Genomic DNA, 13,237 nt, shown 5'->3' on the forward strand with positions numbered 1-13,237 from the left:
TTCTCTGGAAATTTCCTTGTAACGTATAATACTTCTCCATCTATCAATAAACCGTCGTCAATCAATGTTCGACTGTCCCTGCACACTAAAATTTCCAAAATTTTCACACAAAATCCCCAACACATGTTAGCATGCATAAACTGCATTAAGCTGCGCGTAATAAGTTTCATGTGCTGCGAATATCTATATTGTGAATAGTTGCAGAGGAGAAAAAGAAGAAAGGTAGAAATATTCTACGATGTCTGCGATGTCCTCCAATAAGTTGTTGCACCATAGGATGGCAACAGTCATTCAATAAAAATTAAGAGGAAATGAGTTTCACTTAATTAATCTTACATTCGCTTCAATATAGCTGCAAAAGGTTTTATCTATGAGAGATAAAAGATCAGTTGCTATCGGGACGTAGTGAACTAGTTGAGCGCTAATCTACTTCCACATTCACACATTCATAGGAATTCCCTGATTTCTAAGTGTTCCTTTTCATCCGCCATTTTTAAGTAAGTAGATAATCTTACGGTCTCTTTTGTCTCTCATCGTTCTCCAGTTTTCCTCTCCGTCATCTCCTGGATTCTATGTTACCTCCTTTCGTTATGATTTCAGTTAGTTGATTGAACTAGATCAAGTAATATCTCGGTCAAGTTACGTCTATTACGACAAGATTATGATACATCGCGGTGAGGTTATGTAATCTACTCCTTTTATTCCTTGATAAGGTTAGGTTTTCTAGGAATCCCTGGATTAACAATTCCTTTATGAAGTAGCTAATTAAGCGCGAATTTTGCTTAATTGTCCATCTTAATCAATGTGGTTTGGGAAGCAAATCTTTCAGTTGCTGGATACATTACAGCATTCCGAATAGTTTCAGTGTTATGGACTGGAGTTCACTGTTAGTTAAATCCTGCGATAATTCAAGGCTATCGTCGACTATCCCTTCATCTTTGAAATGTTAATTCGTGGGAAGAAATGGCATTTGAAAGTTGTCTGTGTGTGCATTATGTTGTGCATGCACACATAGCACAAGTATTTTCGATCGGTTGTATATGAGTGTTCATGTATTGCTTTTCGTTCCAAATGTACAATGAAGTGATGTGTACAAACACAAACTATAGTGGCTTTCCTTTTCTTTCTGGCTAATCAGTGTTTCCTTACAGAGGTACTTTTTTTTTTGCGAAATGACTAGATTATCAGTGGTTAGTCATTGCACGCAGCAGTTCTTGTTTTCAATTCTCCAGCTGTGGTCAGTTGGATTGCAAGTTTTCTTGAGGATATACCAACTTGAAACAAGAGTAATCAATATGGACTTAAATTTGTTTTTGGAAATTCAAACTCTTGAGATATTTTTGTCCTTGCTTGCTATTTTCGCAGTTATTAAGATATTCGAAACATAATTTAAATAATCTCTTCATTTCAGGTTTTTTGTAGAAACAGAACCGCGCATGGTAATGCATTTTATATTTATCTTACAGTTTCTCTTGTTTCTTTCAATCTCTTTTGTCAGTTGTGAAGATTTCTATCACTTACTTGGAATATCACGTGAGGCCGATAACAGAGCAATTAGAAGAGCATTCAAGAAGTTAGCTCTGGTCAGACATCCGGATAAAAATCCTGTGAGATTTTTTTTTCTTTTATCTTGCATTTTTCCAAGTTGAGATATTATTAGCAAAAATTACCCATAAAAGTAAGATCGCTGTGATGATCGAATGTACCGCATGATGGTGCATCAAAGTCATTAGGTTGTGCTCCTATTCCTAACATTATTCTGATATCATCAAGCTTTACTAAGCTTGCATTAGATTTGGATACAAGACTACTTTCTTGAGGTTGCCTGTTTGGCCGTGATTTTATCAGTTATTAACACTTTATTCATACGTACTTCTAGAATGACGGCAATGCACACAAAGAGTTCATGAAGCTTTATCGTGCTTATGAAGTGTTAATGGATGAAGAACTGCGGAAAAAATATGACCGATATGGCGAAGAGGGTTTGAGCGACAACTTTAAAGAAAACCATCAATATCAGTCATGGCAGTTCTATAAAGATAACTTTGGTAAGGTTCTTTGGTAAATATACAGGTAACTTTGAACAATGTAAATTTTCATACCGATTTTCAATGCAATAATAATCAGTTGGTGAATAGTTCCCATGTAACAGAATGGATTGTAATAAAAAACTCTGAAAAATCTAATGAAAGTACTTGGATTTTTTTTTTTGGTCGTTGAATTATGCAGTATGCGGAATGTGTAATGTATTATAGGTATATACGATGAGGACAAGGAAATAGTAACATTGTCACGATCAGATTTCGAAAGGACAGTTTCCGAAATGGGTGAAATATGGTTCATCAATTTCTATTCTACATTTTGTTCACATTGTCATCAATTAGCACCTACCGTAAGCTTCTTTTTTTATTTGTTTCCTTCTAAGATTCGGACTTCTTTGTAAGTTTTTTACTTCGGATTGTAATGACTTTTTAGTGGCGAAAATTTGCGCAAGAAATGGAGAATGTTCTTCGGGTAGGTGCTGTAAACTGTGCTGAAGATCCTATGCTTTGCCATTCACAAGGTGTAATGAGTTACCCAAGCTTGATGATTTATCCACATGTGAGTTCTCGCACAATATTTTTGGTTTTTTATCTTTTGTTTATAATTTTTAGTCTATGTATATTTTTAAATTGAGTTATAATTAACTTGATATCCACACATTTCGGTATTACATCATTGTCGGGCCATTTTGATGTCTTTTTGCGACCAAGTTTTAGTTTGCAAAATACATTGCTTCCTGATCATGACAAAACTGAGAGTGCTGCGAAAAAGTTAATATAATGGAAAAGGATTTTTCTCACTGAGACTTTTCTTTTTTAAGTAATTCAGTTGAATTTTTGCATATAACATTGATTAGTACCGAAAATGAGCGAATATATTACGAGCACCATAGTCAGTTTTCTGCAATATGTTTTTTTATCTTTTTTTTATAGCGACATTTTTTCCACGGACAGCGACAGCTGAATCAGATAGTAGCATTTGCTATGAAATACGTTACTGGTGTAGTACTGCAGTTGATGGATTCCGACATTGAGCAGTTTAAGATCAAAAAAAGTGAGAAAGATACACGTGGATGGTTGCTGGATTTTTGCGAGCATCAGAGTAGTGACTGCTTGTCAGAATTAAACAGGTTTTTTAGCTATATGAAATTTTTATGATTAATGTGAGGACGCTGATTGATACTTTTCATTGATACTGATTGATACTTTTCAGTAAATACTGTTCGTCATGCGTAGTATGCAAATACTAGCTAAAATGTTACTTTATTTTTCATCAGGCTTTCTTCTGGAGTTAATTTTCAATTAAAATACAATTATTTGTCTTTGCATTCCTTTATTTGTGAGGTTTCTGATCGGTGTTCCCTATTATTTATCATATAACATAGTTTAATTTCAAAATCATTAAAAAGTGTGTCTTGAATATTTAGCGACTAGTGCCACTTATTACATAGCAAAATAATCAGTCTGAAAGAATGCTAACTAGAATTGTTACATAAACTAGACGTGGCATAGATGCACCTACTATAGTGCGGGGGAGTGTTACAACGCTACTCGGCGTCAGATGCATCCTCTGTTTGTTTCATTTGCATTTACTGCATGTATTATAGGCACATTTCTTTTCAAAATCTATCAGCAAGTTTCTTTTTAGTTCAGATGTCTGCTCAAGATGATTTTATACATTTCATTTAAAAAAACTGAAGCAAACTATACTTTCAGAAAGAAACTTGCAGCTAATTTGCGTGGTCTCGTAAATGTTGCGAAAGTTAATTGCGACGAATCAGTGAAACTTTGCACATTATTTGACCGTAAAAGTGGTGTAGTGTATTTCCGACCTACTGATGGAAGGAAACCCAATGAGGCACAGGTGTGTTACATATATTTTGTAAATCCATGTCTTCTCTAGTTCTGTTTCTAAATACACTTAAATCGAATTGGTTTTTCTGCACCTAATTTGTTATACGTTTTGTTATATGCGGAAAATTTTCAGTATTGATAAAATCCCTTCCTTTCAGGAGATTAACAGTTTCGACTTCAAGGAAATAGCAACTACTGTTTTGACATATGTTCCCGATATACCTTATATCGATAAATTGTTGGAGAAAATTGTTGAAGGTGAAGCTTGAACAAAAATTTTTTTGAATTGTACTTGTCAATTTAATTGTTTCCTTTTTTGTTCATACCTATTCTGTTTTGAAGCTCAAATTCGCGACCGTTCATTTCTGGTTAGATTTGGTACCGGTGAAGCAGATAACAATGCAGAGCTAAAAAAACTATCAGCGATATTAACAACTGGTGAAATTGAGGTAACTTTTTCAAACGCAGAAAAACGAGTATTTTAGATTTATATTATTAGATTAATGGCATATATTTCAGTATGATATGGTAACCAAACTTTTCGTTATGAGAAAACTTTTATGACGGTTGCAACTGAGCTAATGATTAACTAATGAGACAACGTTTATACTTATTAGGTTTTCAGGAGATTTTTGAAATTACTATTTTCTGTTCCATTGATTTGACTGCAACAATTAATCAGTTTAATGAATTTTTGCTGAAATAATCATTTAAATAGATGTTAGTTTTGTTTGTTTGATCTTCTCACATGTCGCAAAGTCTTTCTGTCACAGGTGTATTTTGCTGACTGTTCCAAGGCAAAGGATATATGTAAAAACTTGGAACTGACTAGTCTTCCGAAATGGATTCTGTTCAAAAAACAAGGAAGCTATGAAATATATCACGGTTTGTTTTTATTGTATCCTTCAAAAAGATTTTTTTTTATTCTTCTTCAATCGAATCTGATCAAATTCTACTTGGGCTTAATGTAAATAATAAATGTTAGGTGAGGGTTGCATTCAGATTAAAAAGTCCTCGTTAAGAATTTTTAAAATCTTAAGAACTTTTAATGCAGGCAAAATGGAAATTGTGCATGATATTGCCTTATTTGCTATAGAAAGCCATTCTTCACCGCTTGTTACTCTTACGCCCGAAACCTACACATCTGCTGTTAATTCGGGTGATGAATGGCTCATCGATTATTACGCTCCAGTAAGCTACCCATAATTTTTTAAAGGTCTATTAACCCTTGACCTCTCCTGTTTGCGCATTGTATTTGCAGTGGTGTCCACCTTGTTTACGTTTGCTGAAAGAGTTAAGAAGATTGCACAACTATGTGGAAAGTATAAAAATTGGAACTATTGACTGTGATCAATATGGTGACATTTGCAGGAAAGCGAATACTAACGCGTAAGTTTTTAGGATGGTACAAAAATTGTGAGTTTTCTTTTTCCCTTGGAATTTTCCACAGTGAACGAGATTTTTGTAGACAAGATTATTCCAAAGGTCTTTCAAACTTCCTTTTTTATAAATTAATAAAAAAGGGGTATCTGATCTGATACTATTAATTGTTTATGACCAAAGGTATTATTTCGTGCCTCTGAATTTCATTGTGCACTTATAATTTTCGCTTATTTTTAAAATCATATTTTTTTCAGTTACCCAAATATAGTATGGCACAGCGGTGGTAGGTCTTCTGCGCGTGCAGGTTATGTGGACGTCAACACAATAGTGGAATTTATTGAAGTCAGTTCAGAAAATCCTTTGTGCTTAAGGTTCAGAAAGAATTTAAATAGTTTATTGCCAACTATTAAATAACTATTCCAAAAAAAATGTGATCAGGACGCACGTGATCCAATAGTGGTCGATTTGTCACCATCGAATTTTGATCCACTGGTTTTGAACGGAAGAAAGGGCACTGTTTGGTTGGTTGATTTTTATGCACCGTGGTGTGGACCTTGTAATCAGGTATGCATTGTTTTGTGAAGATTAGGGTATCAAATTTTTAAGCGGTAGAGTTGTCTGAATTTGTGCTGACTATTTTGCTGATGTATTTGTTTAGTGTTTTATTAAGTGACACAAATTCTGTTTTGAAATGAACAGTTAGCATAGTTTATAACAGTTAGCACCTGAGTACAAGAAACTCGCTCGAAATATGCACATGAAGAAATTCGTTCATTTCGGAATGGTCGATTGTGATTATCACCGGCAGTTGTGCATAAATCTAGGTGTTCAAAGTTATCCAACCATCCGATTCTATTCTTCTGGTTCTTACACCGTGTGAGTATCAAGCTTTCATTAACTCTCTTTATTGTTGAAAAAAATGGTACACATATGACTTGAAATGCCATTATGTGATATTTTCTCATTTGTATTATGTCGTTTTGACGAGTGAAGTTGCAACTCTCTGTTTATTTATAATTTGTTGAAATCGTTTTCTATGTGGAGGCTTTTATTTTTATATGTTTCCTTCGAAGAATTAGTCATAAAGGTAGGCTTATAGAGATTATCCTACAAACTGGTGGCGCGATCACCGGTCCATGGAAGTATGGCTGAGAAATTATTTACCATCGAGAGTTATAAGCATCGAGAACGATTTCTTTGCCAAGGTGTTAGACGATAATGAACCGTGGCTGGTTGACTTTTTTGTCACTTGGTGCTCACATTGCATTGAATTTGCACCGGTTTTTGAGCGTATTGCCGAGGTATGTTAAAAAATGAACTTATGGTTCTACAAAATTTGAACGGATGCGGAAAATCGATAAGCAAAACCTTTTTCAGTCTCTATTTTCAACATTCTTCTATGAATTTCTTTCGATGTTTATCTTGTTCCTATTCAACACGTGGAATAATAGACTACCACGGGAACCAGTTATTTTTTGTATTAAATACTTGACAATTTGAATTATTGGAGTGGTATTTGCATGAGCACTTTTGTTATATGCAAATCACTTCCTGTGCCATAATTATGTTTTTGCACGCTTATTTAGCAGAAGTGTAAATAATGGCACTTATTTGTATTTTTTTTCATAATTTGGTTATGTTTTTTTTTAATTCGATTCTTTTTCAGGTTTTGGAGGGTCGTGTAAAGCTTGCAAAAGTCGACTGTGGACTATGGCCAAACGTCTGTCGAAATGTTGGTGTGACCGCTTACCCAACTGTTCGATTTTATGGTGGCTCACGAGGCAGCCATATTCAAATAGCTACTGGGGTTCGTATTGAATCGCAACATGCGGATACTATTGTGCGTCAGGTTGAAAAAGAACTGATTAAGATAGATCGGCTTTTTAAGATTGAACTATAACAGATCATTTCTCATAGATCGAATACCTGTTTCACTTCTTTGTCCTAAATTTTAGCCGGTCAATAAAGGATGGAGAAATTTCTATTTAATTAATATCTTATTTCCAGTTATGGGACTGCCAGTGGCTAGCAAAAGAGATCAGTGAAATCTAAATTTTATATAAAACAAAAACCCATAAACGCCTCTAAAATCGATTGAAATATTTTTACATTGCGGTATTAATAATAAATACATGTACTTGCTTGTGTGAATTCTGTTGACTTGTTTAATATGCCTTCATTTTTAATTTGTCCTGATATTTCATATCCTCAACTGCAGAAATTTATTTAAGATGTTACAGTGTCGACTTTGAACATTTTAAATCCTGTCCTTTCTCTAGATAGATAATTCATCTTTTGCGGTACAATAAGAGCATTTTGTAGCATTTTGACACGCATTCATGTCTTTTTATTCTTTTTCGCACAAGTTTCTTTAGATTTTATAGAATTATTATTCTTTTTAGGTATTCGTGAAACCTGAAAGAATTCCCAATTCCTTTTTTCCGCTTATTTTATTTGAATTTCGGAATTCATGTTTTCGAAAATTTGTTTACTGTCTTTTTGAATCAAGTCATCGTTGGTTTGTTATATGAAAATTATGTTTTTTTGATTTCGGCACCTCTGTATGCCATCGTTTCACTTAATTTATCAGCATTATCGTTACGCCTTTTATGGTCGAGGTTTATCAAGTTGATATTTAATTATGATAAAAATGTTTTTTTTTTAAAAAAAAAAAAAAGAAGCCGAAGCATGACAACACGGGGTGAAAGCATGTGTCCAAATATCTCGGTTATGTTGATGATTATAAAAACTGAGGAAATGAGAAGATAACATCGATCGAATTCTAGAGGTAGGGAATTTTGATTGTCTTTTTATTGGTTTAACCGACTTTTCAGCTCTTTGGTACAGTTTGTTATGCATGAAATATGTCTAGAAGGATTGTATACATTTGTCATGTCTGGTATACTTTCCAAAATGCTCGAACAAAACAGTTGGCTTTCTATGATGAAAGTAAGAGGAAATACATCCGCCTCAAAACACATCTTCGCATTTTTCTTTTTTTGTGATTCGTTTTGAATTGTATCGAAGTCTACAATATATCGCGGCATATTTCGCTACTATAAGTTCTCCCTTGTCATATTCCTCGTATTTCAGAACTAGCTTAAGATTAAGTTTAGAAATACATTTCCTATGAAGATATCCTTAGCAAAAAAAAGAATTTCACTGCTGTAACCTTTGGTAAGACAGAAAAATAAAGCGAAACACCATTCTTGTAGCAGTTGAAGAGCATCGTGGAGTAGATAATGTTAACCACCAAAAACAAACATATGCTGGGGTTTGCAGCTTTTCCGGTAAGTTCCTCTTACTGCATCCCTCTACTTTCAAGCCTCGGTAACTCTCACACAGATCATCGCCAGTTTCTTGTGGCATAAACAAGTGTTGTACTGTCATGTTTTGCACTCCGCTAGTCAACGACTATAGAGGAGACGTCGTCGATTTCAGCTTCAAAAAATGCGCGCCTTAGTGCATTATATCTTTCGAGCTAGAAATAACTTAAATTCAATTTCATCCATTCTCCTTCATTCCGTCACACTTCACTGCTACTGGAAGCCTATCAGTATACCAATTATAATTCATTATTTAACCACTGAAGAATTCCAAGAACAACAAGAAGTGATTTTTGATCCGGAATCTTGCAGAATGATTGTGACAGTGAGGTAACTCTGATGGTGGATAATGATAAAATCAGATGCAACGGCTGTTTATCATCACCTGCAGTCGTGACTTACAGAACACACTTCTGCAATTTACAATAACCTGCGAAATTGAACTTCTTGACGGTCGTCATTTAAATGTATTCTCAGCAGAGATCATTTTGAAAGAATTATATTCCATCCTTTCATTGGCAGTATCTAAACATTAAATCAAGGAAGATTACACAAACTTACAAATAAAATAAAATAAAGTGAAAATGCCTGCAAATAAAAACATGCAAATAGCAGCAGAATGACTATACCAAAAGGTATGAAAATGATGTTAGAAATGAGATAAACTGAATTTATTCTAGTTCTTCTTCTAGCTCCACAATTATCAAGTTAGTTACCAGCATTCTCATTCGATCTGTAGCCGTATTCAAGAGAGCTATCATGAATGTTGTCGATGATGCTACTACCAATATTGATTTCGAGAAAAACACCCTTTTATATTAATATTTCCTTTATAAATTATCGAAAATTATCAAGGAAGCTTTAAATTTAAATTAACGTAAAAAGATATTGCTTCTGATGTCAGTGATGTGATTTGATTAATATAAATCAGAAAGAAACACACTGAGGAAATCAACATGCTTTCTGCAATATATGTCGTTATAACACTTCACTGGGATAAAACTGAATTCACATGAGTTAAGCAAAAATGCTCAAAAATACAACTGTTAAGTTTTCGACGGTTTCACAGAGTGAAGGATTTTTTCGAGAACTTCATTACCATTTTACTTTAAAATATTTTTATAAAGTAGGGGAAGATAGTTCGGCACTGGAAACATCGGATATTCAGTTATTTGGATTTCCAAAATCCCAAATTATCTTTGTGTTTTGGGAAGTCTGTCATTTCTGTGAAGCGAACCAAATTAAAGGATGATATTCGACTAATATCATGAACTTTAAGTGGGCACTGAAGAATTTCAAGGGACTTACGAAGACCAGTTTTTTTAGAATGAATGGAAATGTGGTGAGCATGGTAATCAATAATGATCGAATAAAACACTGAAACCATAATAAGCCGTTTTCCGACTTATATTCAGGAAGAATTTTATAAAATAACAGGGCATAGAGTACAATTGTAATGTATCTCCTCATGCTTTGCCAGGGTACCTAAAATGCAAAGAGAAAGCAATGAAAAAATAATCCAGCAATTTATGAATTTTATGAAGTGTTACATATATATTTTTTATAGAAATAATGAAAAACAAACTAGCTTTTAACAGTCCATTCTCCACTAAAGTGTAATCCGATAAATCCATTGGCACTTCTAAAATTGAATCTTTTTTCTTTTTTTTAGAAATATCAGTACCAATCTCAAGTAAACATAACTTGAATTCCGTAGGTTTACTCTCGAGCGAACATTGCAAAAGATTAGCAGTTCAATGCAAAACAAAATTTATGACATTTGCTTTCTCCTTCATTCGCATCAGTTTTCAAATTTTCCGCCAGGCCATTGTATATCCAAGATCCAAACTGGAAATTCATTAATGAATCCTTCGATAGTTTGGATTAAAATTTTAGGAATATTTTTAAGCAAAAAAATCCAAATTTTAAATAACATGTCTGGTTATCGAACAATAGCATCAGGAACTAGATTATGTCAATTTTGTAAGTATGTACGAAAAGTGCTTGGTGGAATCCAAGTTACTTCACCACTGTTGTATACCAGTATTTGGCTTTTATAAGTTGAGTCGAAATTTCATCACTACTAAAAAAAATTTTCAGGTGTAGTCGTCAACATTTGACCAAAATCATAGTTTTCAGTTATTCTGCAGTTGTATTTCCGGGATCATAATATTTCTCAGAGAGTATATTTTATCCGCGGACTAGTTGGAATTTAAATTAATGGAACAGATGACAAGTTTCAATAACAAAACCGATAAATATGTTAGGTCGTGAATATTGAATAACTGGATTTTTATAAATTAGCTGATTTAAAAGGTATTAGTTGATTGACTAATTGATTTAAGTCCCTTTCAAAAAAATTGCTATTAACGAAATAACTAGTGGATATCTATTGTGAATAAGAATATCGGGATGCCAAATCGTGTCATTTCCAAATTGCACACTGTCAATTTGCTTATATTCTGAATTATTCCACTCAAACCGGTAACCATTCCATTTCAAAAACAGGAATGTTTAAATTTATTATTTTTTGTAATTATAGAACTAGGCCACTATTTTCGTAATTATAGAACTAGGCGAGTGAAATTTAAAGGAAATTTAAGAAGTTAATCAAAATAATTTTTGCCACAGTAATATTCTAAAGAGAGGAACTGTATCGGTGAATATCAAATGCAATTCAGGTAAATTTCACACAAATAACTTACATACTAAAACCAAGCATTTAGCCCGAGAGTTCATTTCGATTATTCTGAAACTCATATCTTTCGGATGAGAAATTTTATTGGTACTAGATAAACATAAAGCATAGAATTATTTATTTGTATACACATGAATAACTTAAGGAATGTAAACCGCATGTAAGGAAAGCTCCATGGAAGCTACGAATCTTTCAGATCTTAACGGAATCATTTTTTAGATGATGGCAATTGCAGAAAATAAGAAATATGAAACACACTGCGAAGGAATTATTCTAAAGAAAATGTATAAATCAGAAAACCGATTTACTGCAGGTATAGCCTGACTGTACTTGGGCCGTGTTATTCGCATTTGTAACCGGACGAGCCAATTTGTTTAAATTATTCAGCAATTTCCTGAAAATAAATTTGAATAGTAATTGCAGGCAATATGAACAACTCATTGCCTCCTCGTCTCAAATATTTCATTTTTTTTCTTTTTCAAATAACTCAGAAACTTCTCATCTGGTCCATTTTTCTAAAGTTTAGTTCCTAGCTGAAATCCTGAACTTAACGACCAAAACTTTACAATCAGCATGGTCGGTCAACTGATTGAATACTCTATTATTTCGAAAAAAAAGATTATTTCAAATGCAAACACTTTTAGCCCATTTAAAACCACAAGTGAACTTAATATCACTAAGTGAATCAAAACAAACTGCACCCCATAGTGCCAGAAGAGAAGCAGATGTCCAAAAGTTTGTTGCGCAGGTACTACACTGAAGATCAAACAACTTACCCATATAGTTGACGTTTTAACAAACTCGCACAGCAAAATTGAAGCAGAACGAAATGCAAGAAAACCAGATGAAAACACAGTTCCTGACATTTCAACCAATTAATCGAAATATCTTCACCTCCGATCTATTGTATCTGATTTTATTTACCAAGCTCTTAGAGTTAGTTTACATGCTATACTACACCCATTGATGTATATTTATAGCTGAACAGGATGCCACATTCTTTTCGTCATTTGCTCAGCTACATTTCAGTGGCATTAATTCTATCTATCCATCATATGAATTTCGCAAAACCTGAAATTTATCTAGCAGTTGGATTAATACGAATGGATAACGATTGGATGTCTACGCCAGCCAAAAAAAAACAACGGATCTACAGCTGATCATGCATATGCCTTCAATATTCAATATTTTCGAAATACAAAACAGTGAAACAATCAGTGTCCGGAAGTTGCTGTTTTCATGAAATTGTGTGTATTCATGTGAAATAATGGTAGAGTTCGTATGAAAGCTGAGTTTTAAATGTTTCTTCCCGTTTCTGGTTGAAATCTTTTTAGCAAAACTCTTTACTGGACAGAACAAACATCTGTTGATAAGACACTACTAAGAACCACAAAGTAGTAAGGAAATACAAAAACGTTATATATCCTCACTTAATAGCTTGGCCCTTTCCTTGCAGAATATAACACAGCTAAGTGCTCAGATCCCTAAATCTGATTTCCACTGTGAATGAACCAAAGTTTAAAGTTTTATTACGTCCTTATTATTCTGTTACTTTGGTCATTACAAGGCAACGAGAAATAAATTCAGAAATACATATATCATAATTCTAAAAAGTTGGAAATGAAAAAATTACAAATAAAAATCCTTAATATGGAGTCAAAAAGTACAGTTCGCAAACTGTCGGATTACCGAAATTAAAGCTATGTTCAAATAAAATTGCCACAGTATCTCCAACAGACAGGTGACGAAATCTTGCAAGTAAAATTAATGCGATGAAGAGGATATAAGCCAACACAAAAATATCATTGTACCTACACAATGTACAATGCCAAAGGCTAGCCATACTTCCATGATAAACCCGATGGAGCTTACAAACTCCTCCCCAATCCTTATATATATATATATATATATATATATATATATATATATATATA

The 13,237-nt window shown here is 33.6% G+C and overlaps 2 protein-coding genes across 2 annotated transcripts; one reads left to right on the forward strand and one right to left on the reverse strand.

Moving 5' to 3' along the window:
- Nucleotides 1-857: 857 nt before the first annotated feature.
- LOAG_08111 (hypothetical protein) lies at nt 858-7,300 on the forward strand. The gene is made up of 17 exons (XM_020447617.1): nt 858-1,153; nt 1,412-1,607; nt 1,880-2,048; nt 2,256-2,392; nt 2,476-2,601; nt 2,976-3,172; nt 3,759-3,906; nt 4,055-4,154; nt 4,239-4,345; nt 4,670-4,781; nt 4,951-5,087; nt 5,158-5,285; nt 5,534-5,621; nt 5,718-5,843; nt 5,998-6,155; nt 6,379-6,580; nt 6,946-7,300. The coding sequence occupies exons 2-17, from the start codon at nt 1,437-1,439 to the stop codon at nt 7,177-7,179; spliced, it is 2,340 nt and encodes a 779-aa protein (XP_020302169.1). The 5' UTR covers nt 858-1,153; nt 1,412-1,436; the 3' UTR covers nt 7,180-7,300.
- Nucleotides 7,301-9,062: 1,762 nt separating this feature from the next.
- Nucleotides 9,063-12,169, reverse strand: LOAG_08112 (hypothetical protein; the record flags this gene model as incomplete). The annotated part of the gene is made up of 7 exons (XM_003143644.1): nt 9,063-9,130; nt 9,322-9,415; nt 10,041-10,090; nt 10,191-10,247; nt 11,612-11,697; nt 11,971-12,059; nt 12,080-12,169. The coding sequence occupies 7 exons, from the start codon at nt 12,167-12,169 to the stop codon at nt 9,063-9,065; spliced, it is 534 nt and encodes a 177-aa protein (XP_003143692.1).
- Nucleotides 12,170-13,237: the final 1,068 nt, after the last annotated feature.

The sequence above is a fragment of the Loa loa genome, assembly GCF_000183805.2.
Source record: "Loa loa unplaced genomic scaffold supercont3.253, whole genome shotgun sequence".
Taxonomy (NCBI): Eukaryota; Metazoa; Nematoda; class Chromadorea; order Rhabditida; family Onchocercidae; genus Loa; species Loa loa.